This window comes from Atta colombica, unplaced genomic scaffold (assembly GCF_001594045.1).
Source record: "Atta colombica isolate Treedump-2 unplaced genomic scaffold, Acol1.0 scaffold46, whole genome shotgun sequence".
In the NCBI taxonomy this organism is placed as follows: domain Eukaryota; kingdom Metazoa; phylum Arthropoda; class Insecta; order Hymenoptera; family Formicidae; genus Atta; species Atta colombica.
The window spans coordinates 527,918-537,581 of record NW_017259535.1 but is presented as its reverse complement, the minus strand read 5'-3'; the positions used below and the strand labels follow the sequence as shown (position 1 = coordinate 537,581).

The 9,664-nt window shown below is 35.4% G+C and overlaps 2 protein-coding genes across 2 annotated transcripts in view; one reads left to right on the top strand and one right to left on the bottom strand.

Annotated features, from left to right (window-relative positions):
• Positions 1 to 9,260, top strand: part of LOC108691393 (fibrillin-1-like) — a 15,644-nt gene extending 6,384 nt beyond the window's left edge. The window contains exons 8-20 of the mRNA XM_018199125.1: positions 239 to 376; positions 1,421 to 1,727; positions 1,802 to 1,983; positions 2,055 to 2,404; positions 3,043 to 3,302; positions 3,458 to 3,778; positions 3,917 to 4,005; positions 5,324 to 5,664; positions 6,147 to 6,583; positions 6,898 to 7,222; positions 7,312 to 7,564; positions 8,010 to 8,139; positions 8,583 to 9,260. Of these exons, the coding sequence (XP_018054614.1) occupies positions 239 to 376; positions 1,421 to 1,727; positions 1,802 to 1,983; positions 2,055 to 2,404; positions 3,043 to 3,302; positions 3,458 to 3,778; positions 3,917 to 4,005; positions 5,324 to 5,664; positions 6,147 to 6,583; positions 6,898 to 7,222; positions 7,312 to 7,564; positions 8,010 to 8,139; positions 8,583 to 8,991 (3,542 nt within the window). The 3' untranslated portion in view covers positions 8,992 to 9,260. The remainder of the gene's footprint in view (positions 1 to 238; positions 377 to 1,420; positions 1,728 to 1,801; positions 1,984 to 2,054; positions 2,405 to 3,042; positions 3,303 to 3,457; positions 3,779 to 3,916; positions 4,006 to 5,323; positions 5,665 to 6,146; positions 6,584 to 6,897; positions 7,223 to 7,311; positions 7,565 to 8,009; positions 8,140 to 8,582) is intronic.
• Positions 8,918 to 9,664, bottom strand: part of LOC108691394 (serine/threonine-protein kinase PLK1-like) — a 28,268-nt gene continuing 27,521 nt past the window's right edge. The window contains exon 9 of the mRNA XM_018199126.1: positions 8,918 to 8,987. The gene's annotated coding sequence lies outside the window, so the exon portion shown is untranslated. The remainder of the gene's footprint in view (positions 8,988 to 9,664) is intronic.

The window sequence follows — 9,664 nt, the reverse complement described above, 5'->3', positions numbered from 1 at the left end:
ATATATATATATATATATTTTAATATCTTTAGAACATATTTGAAAAGTTGTGTATTTAAAGAATATATAACTAGTTACCTTGATGCTCTTAATACTTGAAAGAAAAGAAACGCGCAGAACATGAATGACTCAATTATATGTATCAAGGATTAATTCATGTGTATGGTAAAAAAATGATGAATTTTCCGCGGGAAATCTTGCCTCTTTACGTATTCCTTTCTGTTTATTTGTTAATCAGATGTGGACGAGTGCGCAGAAGATATTCACAGCTGTGTAGCAGATGTCGAGCAATGTCGAAACACCGAGGGTGCTTACGAATGCGATATAAAATGCGGGAAAGGATTCACGTATAATATCGGCCTGGGAGTTTGCGTCGGTGAGCTTTCGATCTCCATCTCGAAAATTTTTAGATTTTTAATTGTTACAATGCACATAATAACATGATCATTGCTTTCCGATAAGTAAATTTTTATTATGTTTTAAACTTAAATTTCCGGTCTTTCTACCAGATAAATGTATGCATGCATTGCACAAATACAAAACACACAACACAATCTCTTGATCGCAATTCTTTTTCATTTTGAAAGATTCGATCGAATAATCGTGGAAAACGTTGTGAATTACGTTGGATATGTATTTGATGAGCTCGCATTCACAATTTGATTTTGCATGCAACGCTTCATCCCTGTAGCTTTCATGCATGTGAGTAATAAATTTACTTCTTAAATGATTGCGTTTTTTAATAATTCATACAATTCATGCAATAGTTAATTAATATAAAAATTATATAAGCATATTGCTAATTAACATTCTGGAGTTGAAGATGGATCTATTGAACCCACTTAATTATAAATCTTTGCCAAAAATATCAAACAATTGAATTTTTTTATGTTATATATCTAAAAATTTGGATTTTTGTTATCACACTGAAAAATATTTACTAAATCTTAATACATATTTTTTTAAATAGTAGAATACTAAATAAACTTACAGTAAATAAATATTTACTTAATAAAAAATGATTGAATCAAATTAATGATTTTTGTATCAAATAAATATATGTTTTTAGTAAACATTCACTTAGAATTATTCAAAGAAATATTAAAATTTATTTTTTTCTAATGAAAAATATATTTAATATTTATTTTTTCATTTTACTTTCTCGAAATTAATTAATGTCTTTTAATTAACATAAATTAAATAGGTCTTATACAACTAGCAGCAATATTAGCAATATTAGAGATTTTAGTGTCAATTTCGAAGGGTTAACAGAAGAGGTCAAGAGATTTTAGAGATTGAAACTTATAAAAGCTAGCACTTATACAGCTAGCTTTTTAATATTATATCTACGTCGATTTCTCTCTACAAAAATGATAAATAAATTATAATCTACGATAATATCATATGTATTTTCTTTTAGACATAGATGAATGTATCGAGTTGAGCAATTTTTGTCCCGATCCCGACACAATATGTGTTAACACGGAGGGTGCGTACGAATGTACAAAGACATCGGCGAGTCCTTTTCCATATATTCTAAATGACAACAATCCGTCTGATTATCAAAAGAATATGCAATCCAGTTCACGTATGACTTGTTCAGCGGGATATAAACCCTCTAACGATTCTGGAATAAGGACGAGGTGCATCGATGTCGACGAGTGCAACGAACAATTGCATTCCTGCGAGTTTGACGAACGCTGTGTTAATGAAATTGGTAGTTACAGGTACGATATTCTGTGACAAATTCAATAATGTATATTCAAAGGAAGATTTTAACAATATACTTTGAAAAAAATAGATGCCTACGGGTTGAAAATAATAAGAGTACATCTACCACGGAAGAAACCAACGACAATCAACGCGATAATCGATTTAGTCGAGGATACAAATTAGAGGGAACAAACATTTCGTCGGTTATGAATGAAATCGAGGATTGTGGCGACGGTTACTTTTTCGATGAGAAATCTGATCGTTGCATCGGTTAGAATTATTTCTTATTTTTATATTAAATAATCTTTCGTACGGAAATTTTGATAATTTATGTATCATAGATGTTGACGAATGTGCCAATGGAATAGCGATTTGTGGTATAGGCGAGCGTTGCGTGAATACGGAAGGTGATTACCGATGTTCTCCAATTTGTCCATCTGGTTTTCGACTGCGCAACAATTCTCGACCTACGAACGAGATCAAGGAACATTGCGAAGATATTAATGAATGCTTGTTAGGTTTGCACGCCTGCAATAGCTTGACTCAATATTGTATTAATACAAATGGTTCCTACGTTTGCGAAACGCGAATCACTACTACCAGAATCGAGACAACGACTAGCAGTACAACAACAAGAAGACCTTTCGTTGGTTCGCGTTACAACAAAGTACAGATCCCTAGAAGTAGTTTCGTGAGTTACTGATTATATCAATCTTGAGAAAATAATATGCATATTGATCACGGAGAAAAATGTAAAATAATATACGCTAAAATTTTAGTAAATTTTATGAAATTGACAGGTTCATATAGAGGAATAAACACCTTATACTTATGTAAAATTTATTTTACTTTTCTGGTAAATGGACAATCGTCGTATAACCATACTGCGGTACTTTTTAAATTTTGTAAAGTAAACCTATAGATTACCATACATCTCAATAAAATTTTTACTTTATCGACAAGTTATATTTTTTGCATTAGCGCTAAATTTTACTCTACTGTGCGGTAAAGACTTTGCATATATACTTACAAGTATATATGCAAAGTCTTGAAAGTTGCTTACAGTCTTGAGAATAGTATGATTTACTTTATTATGAGATAATCATTATTTAAATGGATTTACTTTAGATAAGGTAAAAAATACATTACAATTGTAATGTACTTTTCCTTACATCTTCGATTTATTTTTACTTTCATTTTTTTCAAAAATTGTCAGAATATTTTTTTATAATCTTGTAAGATAAAAATTATTTTATCTTAACAATTTTTCTCCGTAATTATTCGTAGAAATTGTTATTTTAATCCAACTCGTGTTGTATAATATTTCAGAGCACGGATCGTTACTGGTCCACCGAACCCTGTAGACTGGGATACAAGAGAGACGCAAATACAGGCTACTGCGTGGACATAGACGAGTGTGTGGTCGGTCCTGGATGTAGGGATCATGAGAAATGCATGAATACTCCAGGGGGCTATGACTGTTCGCCCCTTTGCAGTACCGGCTGGTACTTTAGTACGACGACGAAGAGTTGTCAAGACGTGGACGAGTGTTTGTTAGGCGGTCACGATTGTCCTCAGAGTACACATAGGTATGCATCTTCAATTATATATAGGACACATCTCAAATCGTGTATTCTTTTTTCTATAATATCTAATTATGTAACGATTGGAGTATTTTTTTCTGACATTATTTTCCGACGATTAATAATCAAATTTACAAAAATCCGAAAATGTTGATCCGTAGATGCGTCAACACTAACGGGTCCTTTGTTTGCGAATTAATACCGCCCTGCAGTCGCGGCTATAGACGAGCCTTCAACGGCACCTGTCTTGATATCAACGAGTGCTCCGAGAACTTGCATAACTGTCGGCTTAACTTGCATCAGTATTGCATAAATAAAGAAGGTGGCTTCGAGTGTTTGACTAGACTGCCCTCTTGCCAGTCTGGATATGAATATTCTTTGGGCGCTCGACGATGCGAGGACATCGATGAGTGTCTAATCGGACAATACAACTGTGACGCGAGATTTTCCGAGAGATGCGTCAACCTACCGGGTACCTACAGGTGTGCGAAATTTTTTTTCTATCACAAAATCTATTAAATGTTCTATTGGGAATTCTATATTAGGTAAATATAATGAAATAATAGTTAAAAATTATTCAATGATATATATATATATATATATATATATACATCTTGTAGATGCGAGAGACCGCCTCCTCCTCGTCAACGTCAACGACCAGCTTGTCCTTCCGGCTATCGATATCACCCTAGTTTACGCAGGTGTACAGGTACGTATAACACTAGTTTACAAAACTAGTTTTACAAAAGAATGCTTTTTTCAATTATTTTGAATTAGAAAAGGTATTTATAGATTTTTTGGATGCTTAAAATAATGTAACAAGTTAAATTTTACTAACACGTTAGGTTTCTGAAATAATTAATATGCAAAAAATGGTTTTTTTTTTGCGTTATTTGACATTTTTTTGTTGTGAAAAGAGTTAACATTCTTGAAATTCTTCATCAGAAGTCATGAATGTATTGTTTATCCCTTAAAACATATCTTTTTAAATTTCAATATTGTTATGAAGAATCCAAATACAAAACTTGTCTAAAAAAGATCTTGTATTTAAATCCTTCATAACGACTGAAATAAGATATTGAGATAAAAAGAAAATTCATTATTTTATAGGGACAACAATATATTCATGACTATTAATCGGAATTTCAAGATCATGTTAATCTTCTTTTCAAAAGTATGTCAAATATCATCATCAAATTATTAAAAAAGTCATTATTTTGAAAAGTCATTATTTTAAAACTCAATTTTTTGGAAACCTGACGTGCTGCAATTTTTTGGATTATAGCATCGTTTTCAGCATTAAAAAAATCTATAAGAAATACCTAATCCGGTTTGCAGTAATTTTTTTATTGTAAATTAGTGTAATTTTTGTAGTTTTATCTTAAAAATTAATTAATTGCTTTTATAAATTGTAGAATGTTAGATATTTGTATTTTTGGTTGTTTTATATATTCTTTTCTATTTTTTTCAAATTACATCTAATTCTATTCTTTTAATTTACAGCACAAACTAAACTGTTCTATTCTTTTTAGTGTATACCATAAACTATTATTGTATTAACAATTATTTCAGATATTTTTCGTATTTTCAGAACTCGTCAAAACGATACAGAACTTATCAAGCTTAGATTGAATTATTGACTCATGTTCGATAAGTTCTTCGCGAATGTACGGGTAAATTATATATTATTATTCCTATTGCCTTTCGACACGCACGATTAATCATAAATGTCATTTACGATTGTTTGCATCGCAAATTGATACACAGTTTTTATTGCATCGAAATATGTTCGTGTTTTATATGTCGTCCTACATTATTCCAGTTGCTTTCAACAATGCTTTTAATAGAGGTACAATTTTGAAAGCTTAAATGTCAGGGTATGTTTTGCAAGAAAATAATAATGCTTTTCTACTTTGATCATATAATTGTCTTAATGCTTTAATTTAAAAAAAAAACCAACTATTTTAATTCAGAGGAAAAAATATTTATGAGTTTTGTCATGCAAAATACTTTGTTTGAAATTATAGACATTGACGAATGTGCCGAAAAGTTAGATACATGCGGGGACAAGCTCTGCTACAATCAACCAGGTGGTTACAGTTGTTCGATGCCGCCTGTTCCAATGACTAGAAAACCGACTACGACACCGTTGCCGGCTCCAATGAACGAGAAGTGTATACGCGGCACCAGATTCGTGAGGAATCGCGGCTGCGTCGACGTTAACGAATGCAGAGAGTTGGAGGATGCTTGCAGCAGCAACGAGGAGTGCGTCAATACCGTAGGCAGCTATACGTGCACCTGTAAGACCGGTTTTAGACGTGATAATCTCACACAAGCCTGCGTCGATATCAACGAGTGTCAGTTACAGGTATAACAAGGATGACGGGACTCTTCGACATTCGCGTAATGCTTATCACGCGCGATCTGACATTTATGGCGTTAATTTAAAAAAAAAAAGATATAAAAATATTGTGATATCTCGTACATCGAGTCGATGAAGATTAAGGGTGCTTTTCAGCAAAGACACAGTCAGACACTGTGTAATATAGTGAATCGTTTCATCCTTATTTAACGTAGGTACAACAAGGATGTAATGATTCACTGTGTTACACTGGGTCTGATTGTGTCCTTGCTGGAAAGCATCCTAAAATTGCAATCCGACTTATGCTCACAATGCTCTTGGAATCATCTCATTCTTGTCATTCTTTATTAAACAAAAAAAAATGATGCTCAGCTTTTTTGTGGGCGTAAATCGGACAACCTAATCGGAAAGCACAATCTAAGCATGTAAAGTCTACGTTGTCTCAATGCGGAACTTCTCACCATCGATTTTAATATTTTCCATTGAAGGAGAATGACTGTCTGCCGACGCAGAGATGTGACAACACAATCGGCAGCTATACGTGTACGCGATTTTTGCCTTGCGGTACTGGCTACACTCTTAATGCCGCGACGGAGATCTGCGAAGACGACGACGAGTGTGTTCTGGGCACCCACGACTGCGGGTCTGGATACCAGTGTAGAAACACCCTGGGTTCGTACCGCTGCGATCGCACATCGCGTATACCGACTCCGCAATCGCGTACGTCGCCAATGACGACGGCGAGAATCACGACGATTACGACGACGACACCGACGTCGTTGACTCCGATAACTGGTTCTTTAACAAACTGCCCGCTCGGCTTCGAGCTCGGTTCTGGCGGCAAATGCATGGATATAGATGAGTGCCAAAGAATGCCAAATCTCTGCGCCACGAAAATGTGTATCAACACTTTAGGATCTTATAGGTTCGCATAAAATTATTAATACACGGAAAGAGAGTAATCTTGCTCAAGCATCCAAAAATTTAGCTAGATACAGATCTATCTGAAAATAATTATGTTGGAAAATCATCATTAAAATAATTATGTAGGACGTCCAAACAATGCCGCAAAAATTGATTTGATTTTCTAGCAACCAACTTGAAGGTCTAATATAATTATTTGGTCTAACAAAATGTTTAAATCTGTATCTAGCTAAACTTTTAGATACTTCAGTAAAACTATTCTTTTCGTATATAGATAAAAGAAAGATACAGATTAGACGAGGGGAAATTTTGTAGGTGCGGATCCAGATTACTCTGCGGACCTGGTTTCACTCTGGATCCGGTGACCGGACAGTATTGCATCGACGTAGACGAATGTCGGGAGGGAACGCACGAGTGCGGCAAGGGCCAAATCTGTGAGAATCGACGAGGCGGATATCATTGCATCTGTCCGCCTGGTCACGCACTTGGTCCCAATAACGATTGTGTTGACATCGATGAATGTAGTTACGCTATTGGTATTTGCGGACCGAACAGCCGCTGCGAGAACACCGTTGGCTCCTATAGATGTCTATGTGGGGAAGGTTTCGAAAATATTGGAGAAGCATCCGGTACTTGTCAAGTGAGTCACATTATACAATTCCGAATAGATTATAACAATTAATACTCTGAAGTAGTCTTGTCTCGAAATTTAATCGCGATTGTTTCCAGGATATCGACGAGTGTCAGCGAACACCAGGACTCTGTCAACATACGTGCTTCAACGTGTGGGGCAGTTATCGATGTGGATGCCAAGCTGGATTCAGACTAAATGCTGACAATCGTTCTTGCAGCGACATTGACGAGTGTACGGAGTTCAAGGATAATCATCTCTGCATCGGCATCTGCGAGAATACGCCGGGAAGCTATGCGTGCAAATGTCCTGAAGGATATAGGCTTGGTAACGACGCTCGAACGTGTCAAGGTGATGATTTTTAGATTTCTACGTATACAGAAAAACAATTGTACGAAAAAAATAATTAAATGAAGATACTGAATAATTTAATTATATAATTCAAATGGAGATATTTTATGTCAAGAAAAAAAGAGTAATTATGATTCAAAGACTGACATTATACATTTGTGAAGCAATGCGACCGTACGAATCAATGGGATGAAAAGTGAGAGCTCGTTTACGTGAGTCGTGGTCGTAGCTTCGTGAGCATTCCACCTACTTATCTCACAGTTAAAACAGCAATGCAATTTGTACTTGACCCGTTTGCCGACAAACTGGAGCATCAGCTTGGGTCACCGATGCGCACGAATGTTTCTGTAATCTCCTCGATCTCGCGCAATCACGGCATTGTTAGCGGTCACGATATCGTTACATACTGTAACGATACTTAATTGTTTTCTACGTGTGTTCACAGACATCGACGAGTGTGAGGCAGGTCAAGTATGCAGGAATACGGGAGAAATGTGCCAGAATACGCGCGGAAGTTTCCGATGTAATCGGATAAACTGTCCCTCGGGGTACCATCGGGACCCCATGAGAAAAAAGTAAATGATTTGACTTGAGATAATAGATATGCATAAGTTTTCTCTAACTTCAATTCTCGACATATGTCACATTTGTGATATATGCGTTTGAATTTCAATTTTGAATATACAATAAGTAATTATTATTTAATCGACTTGATGATAAATCCGTAAAGAAGAATATTAAAAAGGGACCGATATTTGTAGATTTGGACCTCCCGGATACAATACTAAAAGTTTGGGAAAAAGCTCAAAAATTAAACAAGAATATTGAATTTTGATAAATACATCATTCGTGCTTATCTTTTAAAATATTTCCCAAACGCTACAAACTTTTTAATCGTTTTTTTGTATCTAGAAGATCAAAATCTATAAAAAAAAAGAACACTGTTCCTTCTACTTACACCTTTTTAGGCCAAAATCGGTCTCTTTTTAACATTTTCCTTTTCCATTCGCAATTTTAGTCGCTGTGTACGCTCCTCGAGATTTTGCCGCATGGACGACCTGGCTTGTCTTCGGTCGCCCTCGCATTATTCCTACAACTTCATTACCTTCGTGAGCATGCTGCCCATGCCGTCTACTGGTCAATTGGAGCTGTTCACTATGAGAGGAAGTTATCAGTCTGAATCGACGGTACATTTCACCATGGCATTGGTAGACGTGCGCGCACCACCGGGTGTCGAACGTGCCACGGAGTCCTGCTTTGTTCTGAAGAGACCGGCGCCGTCACAAGCGGTCCTGGTGCTGACACGCACGATTCCTGGACCGCAGGAGATCGAGTTGGATCTCACAATGGAGATCTACCAAGACGCTACGTTCGTCGGAAGTGCCATCGCTAAGATCTTCATTTTCGTTTCGCAATACGAATTCTGAGAAGATAAAATAGAGAAGATATAGATGAACAAAGATGGAAGTTAAGATCGTAAAATAAAGTGACGTAATTTAGAAGTACGCTCAATTGTCCGATTTACGTGATTGCCTCTTTTTCCATAGTGTTACTGTATCATAAGAGCAACAAGCATTATATATTCCAATCTTATTTTACGTTAAACAGTACGTACATATCGGCTCCTCTGGCTGATCTGGATATCATCCTGTATAAACAAACTTTTTTTCCAAGGTAATAAAATGTAATTACCATTTTAAGCAACATATGTTTAAAACTAATAAAACGGATCTTTTTTTTCCTTTTCTGCTCATTTTTAAAACTATAAGTATTAAAAATAAATATACACGAGCTAGCATTTGGATCGTAGATATGTAAAAAGACGAATTAAATGTATATAGATTTCTGTAAGTTAACACACATAAAGGATATAACATAAAATAAACTTGTGTTAGATGATATATGAAATTTATAATAATTTCCAAGCATCCACTTGATACTTTATAAAATCGCAGCTTTATTAAATGTTTCACTAGCGACACTCTCCTCTCTCTAATTTACACGGTCCGCTGTTCGGAACAACGCCTATGCTTCAAATCTAACTCTTCACTTCTCCTTCACAGAAGACGAATAAAGCAATAAATCTGAGATCCTTAGTGT